This window comes from Trichoderma virens, assembly GCF_000170995.1.
Source record: "Trichoderma virens Gv29-8 chromosome Unknown TRIVIscaffold_69, whole genome shotgun sequence".
Lineage (NCBI taxonomy): Eukaryota > Fungi > Ascomycota > Sordariomycetes > Hypocreales > Hypocreaceae > Trichoderma > Trichoderma virens.
The window spans coordinates 102,515-113,698 of record NW_014013680.1 but is presented as its reverse complement, the minus strand read 5'-3'; the positions used below and the strand labels follow the sequence as shown (position 1 = coordinate 113,698).

The 11,184-nt window shown below is 45.1% G+C and overlaps 4 protein-coding genes across 4 annotated transcripts; 3 read left to right on the top strand and 1 right to left on the bottom strand.

Moving 5' to 3' along the window:
• Positions 1–1,002: 1,002 nt before the first annotated feature.
• TRIVIDRAFT_222909 (uncharacterized protein) lies at positions 1,003–1,553 on the bottom strand (the record flags this gene model as incomplete). Its single annotated transcript, XM_014100305.1, has 2 exons — positions 1,003–1,461; positions 1,521–1,553. 2 exons carry the CDS (start codon positions 1,551–1,553, stop codon positions 1,003–1,005), a joined length of 492 nt encoding a protein of 163 aa, XP_013955780.1.
• Positions 1,554–4,643: 3,090 nt separating this feature from the next.
• TRIVIDRAFT_52707 (polysaccharide lyase family 7 protein) lies at positions 4,644–5,384 on the top strand (the record flags this gene model as incomplete). Its single annotated transcript, XM_014100304.1, has 1 exon — positions 4,644–5,384. The coding sequence occupies one exon, from the start codon at positions 4,644–4,646 to the stop codon at positions 5,382–5,384; it is 741 nt and encodes a 246-aa protein (XP_013955779.1).
• Positions 5,385–6,339: 955 nt separating this feature from the next.
• On the top strand, positions 6,340–8,886 carry TRIVIDRAFT_52721 (uncharacterized protein; the record flags this gene model as incomplete). The annotated part of the gene is made up of 8 exons (XM_014100303.1): positions 6,340–6,392; positions 6,529–6,645; positions 6,711–6,813; positions 6,867–7,147; positions 7,199–7,576; positions 7,729–7,940; positions 7,995–8,361; positions 8,499–8,886. Coding segments are annotated over 8 exons (1,899 nt in total), but the record flags the coding sequence as incomplete, so codon positions are not given.
• A 525-nt stretch (positions 8,887–9,411) lies between these two features.
• TRIVIDRAFT_52764 (uncharacterized protein) lies at positions 9,412–11,025 on the top strand (the record flags this gene model as incomplete). The annotated part of the gene is made up of 1 exon (XM_014100302.1): positions 9,412–11,025. One exon carries the CDS (start codon positions 9,412–9,414, stop codon positions 11,023–11,025), a length of 1,614 nt encoding a protein of 537 aa, XP_013955777.1.
• Positions 11,026–11,184: the final 159 nt, after the last annotated feature.

The window sequence follows — 11,184 nt, the reverse complement described above, 5'->3', positions numbered from 1 at the left end:
GCCATTCTGCCAACCTGATAATAGGAAAATATTCTTACCCCATGAGTTCAGAGTCATCACACGACGTAACTGTGATAATGCCAGATTCTAGACAAAAGGTATCGTCCCAATTCTCCCATAACCTGTTATGGACTACTCACTGGAGGGTTCTCCTTCGCAGCCATGATGCTCTTTTGAACACGTAAGAAATCTCAAGTTTTCTGCACCAGGATTTAAAGATAACATTCATTGCATTGAAATTCCGGATATAGTTGCATATATCAGCGATTTTACCGCTTGCTGGGGGTATCCGGGGCCAATCGATAAGCATACTGATATATTGGCTAGACTCTGAAGGATCATAGATATTGGGATGCTTCTTCGCTGAAATTCTTTGCGAGTGGTAAAACGATGTTTGTAACTTCCTTCTTCTCGATCCACTTTTTCTACTAGATTTCCCATTAGGGAATCGAAATTGAATGCCTGTAAGGCAGGCAGTCTACGCCATGCTGATTCTGAATGGGATACCGAGAAGCGTTGGGTTATGTGTGTGTCTGTGTTTGACGCCCCATAACCATGTACTGCCAATGGGTTGAATCCAAAATTGAGCTCCGAAGCATCGAGAAATTTTGACGAATCGGAAAACTCGAGGATATTATCTTGTGAGTTGACCACCCCGATATCGTGCAGCAACACGACCACATCCTCGACACTGAGGTAAGTGTCACTCGTAGGAACGCCGGGGTAGTTACGTGCTTGCTTCAATCGGGATGCCAGTGGCTGGCCTGGGCCAAGCCACCATTGGAATTCAGAAAGAACATCATCGCGACTTCGATAAGACAATGTGAGCCCAAATATCCGAAAACCCAAGTCTGTGGTGTGTCCAGAGGTCCCTTTCAGGGCCTCATATCCAGACGACAAGGTAGTTCGAAGAAGACGGGATCCAATAGAAGAAAGGTCTCCATTAATTGCAAATTCTAGAGCAACATATGAAGGCGAAATCAAGATTCAATCACTGGGTGGCTATGAATAAGCATTTTGGTCGAGTTGATCTTGAGTGGAGGCCGCCTCGCCACCAAAGTGGAAAATATTTTTGCCCTTTTCTATGTCGAGTTGCACTTCGCTCATCATAGTTGGATGAATCCGATCATCATATCGAATTGCCATTGTCTCGTTTGGAATGCCTATATCGTGTCCCAGCAGCTGATCCACATCACCCGATCCAAAATGTTGACCATCTTCGTTGACAACTTTCGCTACATGGTGGAATTTCTTTATCGCGTTCAAGACTTCGGTGGTAAGGGCTGTGTCTTGTTGCATTATCCCAGATTGGATGAGAGCACCGGTCAAGTCCGTAAACACTGTGCAGGCGCGCTGGGCAGCGATTTGTAAGTCTTGTGCTCGCCTTTGAGAAGAATGGAATTTCTCGTTATGCCGTTTCCGATACGCTTGTTGTGCAATACGGCTTCGTATACGTCGTGACTATTAACAGAAATCAACAATTTATCCCAATTCGGACTCAGGAGCGAGCCTTTCCGTACATTGGCGGTGCTTTGTTCTTCCGGAGACGACATCACAACGCTTCGTTCAGTTGTGATTGTAGAGCGATAACTTGAAGATGATGGTAGATTCGGTATAATTCGGCGATCTAGTCTCTTGCATTCGCTCCCACGGGCATATCAACGTAACCCTCCCCGACGATTTGTAGAAGGCCAAGGTCTTTGTCAGTGGACAGGTTATCCATAAGAAGCCAAATTAGCCAGGTTGATTTGTAATGTATGTTATTAAGCAAACTATATTGAGTTTAGCGACTGGCTTCTCAGTTTATTATCAACATTAACCGTCGGCATCAATAACGTTACCATCCCGAAAGAGAAGTGAAGATGAGATGTTTTGTACAGAACATAACCTATATATAGATCTTGAATGAAAACATATATTACATAAATACCAGACGAAAGTGGCGGCTGGTAATGTGAATCCTATCTATCTTAGAAACGAACGGTATGTCCATTTTGGTGCTTATTCATTTTTGTAACAACGTGCAGGTATTTGGACGACAATTGGTGGGAAATTTCAATCCAACCCAAAGTAAAAAATGGAATCATTCCACTCGCTAAAGTAGTATATTTGCTCTTCAAATATCGAGAATGTCAATGTCAAGCACGGTCGTATTGATAAGGCTAATGCTGCACATGATGCTATTAGTAGCTATGAGAGGGAAGTGACTTAAACGATTCATTGATTTCACCGGTGAACTTATATTACTTATTAGAAAGTGAAAACTTCAAAGCAGGGCTAGCATTATCTACGAATGTATCATTAAAAGATGATGTTCATCCACAGTGGAAAGATCCGCCAGAAGAGATAAAGGCTATGGTAATCAGAAGTGATGATTATGAGATTCCCGCAAACGATATGTTGCCCAAAATAAGCAATATCTAGATTAATATCAGAACCTCGAAGCAGTGGCTCTTGGAAATGACTTTGACGAGTGGTTCTCCAAGCGTGGCATACCTGTAGCCAACTTCCACGCACATCCCGAATAGCCTAGTATATGATATTTTAATCCATGAATACTTGGATCCTAATCGCAGCTGAACTTTCAGCTGTGCCATTGGAGCTATTAGCAGTAAAGGTGGATGAAATTTTAGGTGCAGAGGGGGTCACCTGATATGTTGACTTATGCTGAGGCAGACAAACTAGCGGATGATATTGGAATCTTGGAGGGGGCACGAGGGGGGCGGGGGGGTTAGGTGGCGTGAGGAGACGTTAGAGGTAGTGATTGATCTGGGGCTGCTAATAACAGTACTGGGAGCTTTGATAAAATACATAATGGTAGTTGTGCCTTTAACTTTTGTCTCCATCTTCTTGGATGTTCTATAGTTATTTACATAAACTTCTGATTTTGCTAAGGTCCACTCTGTGTGAGTTGATGGATAGGACAGCTATCTATTCAGAACTGCGACTTGAGGAGTTGCTCACTCCATATTAGTAGAATATATCTTTTCCTTCAAGCCGCAAAGACTATTCTGATAAGCGGCGACAACGCAGTCGCAATTATCCCAAGAAATGCGGCGCTTCAAAAGTAGCTAATGAGTTATGTGCGATATGCTGTTCCCAGAGACCTTTGCTGTAGGTGCTACAAACTTCTGTTACGTATCTACCTAACCTAATTCTCCATTCCTAGACGGTCGCTAATACGATGAAGCACTTTCAGGGCCGGCTTAAGATGCATTACATGGGCTAGTAATTGGAAAACAGCAAATTCTGGATCATTTGACTGCAATCGATTTGCCTGATGATTTACAGATGTCCCACGACAGAGTAGTGCACGGTTTCCTCAAAGTACGGTGGTGAATCTCAAGGCGATAACACACCCTCCCTCTAGACGAAGTTGGATTTGCCCTCTCCTATAATTCCGCGCCAAAATAAGAACAGAATGTGTATAAACGCCCTACTTAAGCATTGGCGACTGTTCCAATGCATCAAGCAAGCTGATTCCAGAGCTTTGGCTTCATACATATCACTCAAATATCATGCAATAAATACTTGAACTGTTCATCATATAGGATCTTCTCAATGGAATAGTTCGCATTCGCCAACAAGAGACTGGAAGCAATACATTTATAGATTCTAGTAAGCGCATACCTCTAGATTCCTTATTTCTTCTAGGATCGCTAAAGATATTGCTACCAATGTGTACAAATTGGAATCTACGTTCTTCTAAGGCTGTCTTTTCTTTACCACAATAAATCCTTGAATTTTGACACTCCACGGTGAAAATGGGGGGAGTACGTCAAGTCGAAACATTGCCGGAAAAATAGAGATCCGCATCTCCTGGAAGCTGATCTCTGGAGTGTAGGGGAGCCATCTCCACGCCGCTCATGCATATGACACATTAGTCTAGGCTAAAGAAGAAGAATGCTCTAGTGCGACGGAGTACGGAGTACGGAGTAGAGAAATCCATTTAATACTCGTATTACGACTACCTCTGTGTTTCCCCCGAATTGCCAAGAGACGACTTTGATACTCGTAGATTTGCCTTTAGATTGATCAAGTCGTTCTTCGCAATCAAACTCTCGGCGATTTTCGCGCTTGGCTACTGACGACACGGTCTTGGCTCTTGATGTGGGGTTTTGACATCCACAATAAGCATGGATTGAACGAGGAGCTGCGGGGCGAACGAATGATTTACCGTCAGCAATCGATGTTAAAGGTAGTCCTAAAATTCTAGAATGCATTCCATAGTGCTGGCTGCCGGTCTTATCCTTTACCATTCGACCTTTGACATTCACGTTGACGGATCGTGCATCTTATTCATGTATATTAAGGATTTCTGCTCTAATGATGGAGAATGAAAAAACTCCACCAATTAGGATCAATTTAGCAAACGTTATGCCGGGTATGCGGCACGACGGACAATCTACATTCAGGAACACCCTAGTAGGCATTTGTGTACCTGTCGATTTTGTATTAGTTCAATATTTCACTGACTAGTTCCTCTGAAACCAAGATCGTCAAGATTTATGCGTCGGTCAGAACAATGAAAGTATATATATCGCATGAAGATGCTCTTTGTCCTGTCGTACATCCCTCCTCATCCTGAATAAGTTCAAGACGAAGACTGCTCAACATCGTTCAAAAGTGTCTATACCATCACCATGCCTGCTCTTAAGACTCTTCTTGCTTCTACCCTCGCTGCCGCAGCTCTTAACCCTAGCTGTGCTCCTGGTGGCAACTTTGACCTCAGCAAATGGTCGCTTCAGCTTCCTGTTGGCAACCCAGGCAGCCCGACTACTATCCCCGCTTCGCAACTCGAGGGCTGCGGCGGATACCAAGACCCAGGTCACCATTATTTCTTCACTGAGAGTGGCGACGGTGCCTTGGTGATGAAAGTGCCTGGAGCGCCCTCAAACACTGGCTGTGTCACTACACCCAACAGCCAGCATTGCCGCACGGAGCTGCGGGAAAGCAACCCCAGCAGCTGGAGCCCAAACAATGCCAACAACAAGCTGACAGTGACGCTGGCTGTTGAACAGCCAGATAACTCGGGCCACGGCACTGTTATCGGCCAAATTCACATCGATGACAGCGTCAGCACGAAGCCAGTGGCTGAGCTGTACTACAGCTCCAGCGGCGTGCTAGCTATGGGCGTTGAGCAAACTCGCTCTGGCGGCAACGAGATCATTACTACTGTTGGCAATGTTCCCGTTGGCCAGCAGTTCACCTACACTATCAGCTACTCCAGCAATGTCCTTAGCGTCAGCATTAACGGCGGCGCTGCCAAGACTCTCAGCACCTATTCCCTGGATGCCCCTCCCAGCTACTTCAAGGTTGGAAACTATAACCAGGGCACAAGCGCCTCTGATGTTCACTTCTTTGCCATTAACGTTTCTCACTAAAGTGGCCCTCATGATGGAAATAATTTTGAAGTAAATATTTATTTGAGCCGAGAGGCTTTTGTATATATGAGAGACAGAATCAGTTGTAAATATCTCATTGTGATAGCAAAGCAATGAGTTATGAATATATCTACTATGCATTATGCAAACATTTCGAGCTGCAGACCGGGGTGCGCAATGAAGCCTGCCGTGACTATTCATCTGAAAGGTCTCCTTCCCCATATTTTGACTACATGATCGACTTAATCCGCCAAGTTAATCTAGATCTAGAGTAGCATCGGTTAGTTCTTTTTCTTTTTCTTTTACTTCTTTACATAGTATGCACACTATACGGCATCTTCCCCATCTTTTATGGTTCCTTGAGAATGCGATGAAGAGCTTCAAACGCCCTCCGACCTGTTCTACATAGAGTTAACTCGTATTTCGAGGTCGCGTTTCATGCTTAGGGGCATAGGAGTCACATAACTCCGATGGCATGAGCACAGACCGCTTCTACCTAACGTAGCGACATGCTCAAAGTAAGGGTATGTGAGATGCAAATGAAGCAATTGACTTTCGCTTTAGCTCATATTTGTGGAGGTCCATGATTTCCATCTTAGCTGATCGATATGTCTGGAGATCGCACCTAAATTTCTTGTCAATATTTCCATTTTATTGCTGATGTTATGGCACGAGGCTAATGGGCTAACCTGCATCAAGACTGGAGCTCGGCTTTATCAGCAGAGCCCCAGTTTCAAGATGCAGAGTTTCCGAGTTGAAACTCCGAGCGGAAAATACCGAGCTACTGATACGGCCGTCATCAGCGCCTAGGTAATAAATACTTGGACAAAGCGCCGCTCGGGATTTCATCCTCTTCCGAACTTTCCTTCGCAAACCCACTCGGCAACATCTTGCATTCACCATAGTTGCATGACAGATTCACTGGTAACTCAATTGCACGTGTGTTATATTCGGCTCTGCTAGCATGCCACCCTCCTCGGCTTCTGGAAAACCGACAAAAGCTTGCATGTGAGTAATCCGGTCTCCTTGGTGTCGAATGTTGTACAATCTCGCCGTTTCCGGAATCCGGGCTTCTCTCTCTCCCGTCGTCACTATGAAGATGCGGCAACCATGTAAGCCGCTCTTTCGCTTACAATATCGACAGAACTTGCAATCATAGGAAGTTGAAATGCGATGCAGCCATCGTTGGGTTGCCATGCAGCCGATGCGTTACCAAAGGATATCCAGAAACATGCGCTCTTGCTAACAGACGCCGTCGCAAGTAAGCCCTCACCAGGCTCCCCAGCTAATTAACGGCTCTCAATGACCGTTTCATCATCCATTTAGGACCGTGATCCCAGCCAAGGACAAACGCCAAGCCTTGTATGATGCAGGTACTCAGACTCAGCTAGCACGACAAGCTGAGACTAAGTCTACAAATCAACTTTCGGTTTGGGTCACCGTTGCTTTCATTAAAGATGCTGCATGCTGATTTCAGAACAGGAAACGTACACTTCTCAAGATGGACGTATGCCATTTCAAGGATGGGATCTCATTGACGGTCGTAAAGGAGTTCACTACATGAGCATCCTAGGTCAGCTAGCCCGCAATGAACAGGCTTACACGCCTCGAGTTTCGGGACCAACAATTGGCACAAAGCGGCCAGAAAAGGAAAATGGGCCTCAAAGAGTAAATGCAATTTTAAATAATATGCGGCTCAATAACGCGGATAAAGAATATCTTCAACAAAGAGGAGCCTTTACTCTGCCCTCGCAGCCTTGCTGGTATTATTGTCGTCGGATCCTCGCGAGGAATTTCGCTAATTGCATTTGTAGCGAATCAATGCTGCGGCAGCATTTTATCTCTGTTTATCCACTCATTCCAGTTTTTAATTACGTTGATTTCATGAATTCATACTTTTCAGGCTCATATTCTTGGTTCATGATGCAGGCAATATTAGCCAGTGCAGTACCGTATACCCCTCTGGAAGTATTAACAGACTGTGGCTTCAAAGATCGTTCGACGGCATTGGAGTTTTTCTTCTCTAATGCGGTAAAGCTATATGATTTTGGATATGAAGAAAGCCAGTTGGTCAAACTACAGGGATCCCTCGTTTTGAGTACTATCCTTGTGTCATATACTATTGACAAAGATTTCCGATTCTGGCACCACAACGCCGTGCGTCTTGCGATGAGGCTTGGTCTACATAAAGAGTAAGCTACATTCCAACGCATATAAATGAGTTGCTAATATGGGAAAAGCCATGTGGTGGAAGAGAAAGACCCTGCCGTGAAGAATCTTTACCAAAGGATATGGTCCGTAATATGTGTGAGCATTCTCCGATATGTATCTACCGATACCAAAGATCCGAAAAGTTAATGTTTCCTAAGTGCCGTGAAATAATTTTCTCGATCATACACTTAGAAACGCCTCGATTGATCCAATGCAACATTCGACAAGCACCCGAGGTGGAGTGGTGGCATAACCATATTCCGTCATCTCATGGCTCGATTATACCGTCATGGACTGAGGGCCAAAAGCGCTTCAGCGGCGAGCACATGAAACTAGCTATCATAGGTAATTTCTTCGCCTGTGTGGAGTTGGTTCGTGATGGTTACTGAACCGGAGTAGCTACTCGCTGGCAAGAAGTTCTACGCACATTGGATAATGGACAACCGCCAATAAGCCAAAACATCGATGAAGAAATATCTTCCTCCTTCGCAGAATGGAGAGAATCTCTTCCTAGAGACAAATCAATTAGCCGCAGCGTTTCATTGGATAGAGTTGACGACATCTGGGTAGCAGCTCTTGAGGCAAGTTGCTACAGGTTTGAGTGTATCTTTTATCGTTCGTTACTCATTCGATCTCTGACTGGTGGCGAAACAAGCGGGCGAGTAGACGTCCTGAAACAGCGACTTCGTATGGCAGTTTTCGAACTAGATACGATTGTCAGCCGCCTTATTATGAATAACCTGTTAAGATTTGCTAATTTAAACATGTAAGTGGGATTATTTTCTTATTTGGTGTCAATGGTATTTTGGTCTGATGAAAATTATATAGGCTTGGCTGTATCACCTGCTTATTGGCACTACATATTGAAACTGTTTTGGACCCAACTGAGCCGCCAATTGCAAGATCCTTGGCTGTTACGAGTATTCGCCGCACCGAGTTAGCTTTGAAGCAGATTTGTGAAGTTGTCCCAGCTATGGATTGCAACCTCCGCCTCCTGCACCGATTTCTTGACCAAAGAATGCTCGACGCAGCTTCTACTTCCGATATACTACTGGCGGAGAATCAGTCAAGTGGAGAAACGCAGGAACATGAATCTCAGGAGCTGAATCAAAACATGCAAGATTTTGGGCAGAGTGGTACAAATGAACTAGAGCTACGGGCCGATGCAATGAACAGTAATTTACGGCTACAGGATGATGATGCATCGGAAGTTTTAGGTGATATGAACAACTGGCTCGATGGTCTAGTATGGCTTGATTATTTAAAGGATTCCAGCATTATACCTAACTAGTTACTTGACAATAGTTGCGAATAAGTATAAGATCGTGGCGAAGAATGTTTGAGCTCAGCAGAGTCGTCATCGTAGCCTAAAGTGTTGATAGCCTTTCGCGACAACTCGGCCCTGGCCCATATACATGCTTACACCACTCCACCGTGTCGCTTACCATTTTTTGTGATATCAATAACTCTCAGATTGTTCGGTTTATGAATCAGGTGAATACCCAATCAATTCACTACGGAGACATATTGCCGGTGGTAGGCCAGGTAGGTTGTTTACTAATAATGCTTGCCCTGCTTGTCAATCGGCTCGGCTTTTATCTGCTCGGGAATTCACCCTTCGTGCCGATAGCAAAATTGGAATCTGTTTTACCTCCCAATTGAATCTCTACTTCTTCTATATAATATATGACAGTGCCTCTTTCCTCCCCTTTTTTTAACCCATCATATCACCCAGCTTTGGCTCACCCGTGGTGCCAGAATAAGAACAAATAGCAAAATCGCTTCAACTGTCCTTGCTTACAATATCGAACCTACCATGTCAGATACCGAGCGCACCATATATGATCCAGATGGCTCGTCCTCTCCCCAGCCCAGAACGGGATCGTCAGAAAATTCTGAGATGTCATATTTCCGGTTTATGTTTGATCAGGCACTCATAACTCCCGCAGTCTTGAACTATCAATATGAGGGTTCGGGGACAAGCTCAAATCCTTATCTAGTCACCTGGATCGAAAACGATCTTCGCAACGCAAGAGAATGGTCTCGGGGGAGAAAAATTCTCACTACTGCCATTATGGCGACGCTCACACTGACGGCAACATTTGTCTCATCAACGTATTCGGGGTGCAGAAACGAGATCATGTCCGATCTAGATGCCGGTAGTGAAGTGTTCTCTCTCGGTCTTGCCCTTTACGTCTTGGGATTCGCACTCGGTCCGTTATTTTGGGCGCCATTGGGTGAATTATATGGTCGCCAGATTATTTGTTTTATCACCTATGGAGCATTTACTGCATTTAATGCTGGTAGCGCCGGAGTTCAACACATATATTCTCTTGTTATTATACGATTCTTTGCGGGAGCATTTGCTGCTTCGGCTCTTACAAACCCGGGAGGTGTTATCGCAGATATGTACGACGCTACAGATCGAGGGCTAGCTATGGCTTTATTTGCGGCGGGACCATTCATGGGACCAATCCTCGGGCCTATTGTGGGCGGCTTCTTGGGTGAGACACATGGCTGGCGTTGGGTTTCTGGACTGACAGCCATATTTTCGGGAACATTATGGATTATCACTGCTTCCGTTGTACCGGAAAGCCATGCACCATTTATTTTACGAAAACGTGCAGAGCAACTATCCAGAATCACCGGTCAGTCCTATCGCAGCATACTGGACGCCGGCAAGCGCGAAAAGTCTGCATGGAGCGAGCTTAAAGTATCATTGTCTCGCCCATGGGCATTGCTATTTTATGAGCCGATCGTACTGCTCCTCTCTCTCTACCAGTCTATTACTTATGGGACGTTGTATATGTTCTTCGGAGTCATACCAATTGTATTTCAGAAATACCGCGGCTGGGGAGAAGGACAGGGAGGTTTGGCTTTTATCGGAATTCTTATTGGAGTGATCCTAGCCGTCCTGTCATCTATACTATACCAAGGGCGATACAAACGAATGGTGCAGAAAGACAAGGCCCGCGGTGGCACGGGATCTCTTCCACCGGAAGCTCGCCTGCCCATGGGCATGATTGGTGGGATATCTCTGCCCATCGGCTTAATCTGGTTTGCGTGGACAAACTATCCCAGTATTCATTGGATGGCCAGTATCTCAGCGGGTGTGCCATTTGGTTTTGGTATGGTACTGGTCTTCGCATCAATCAACGGTTACCTTGTTGACACGTACTTGGCCTTTGCCGCCTCTGCGCTGGCCGCCAATGTTGTCATGCGCTCAGCTTTTGCTGCTGCTTTCCCATTATTTACCGGTTATATGTATGCTGGGTTGGGAATTCACTGGGCCACAATGATTCCTGCATTTCTGACATTGGCTTGCGCCCCATTACCTTTCATCTTTTATAAGTGGGGTAGCCGTATACGAGCTCGATGCAAATATGCGGTTGCTGCACAGGATTTCCGAAAAGCAATCGGGGAGAAATAACGGAACCGAAATGAGTCTTTGGTGTTCTTGCTAGTATCTTTAATTATGCGTAGTCCGTGTGCTTTTGAGGTTGAGGCCTTTAAGTCGAATGACGGCAAGTTGACAGAATCTTGTTTGAGGATTTAGAGAAAACAAACTTGCATTGTTGTCCATGCAAAA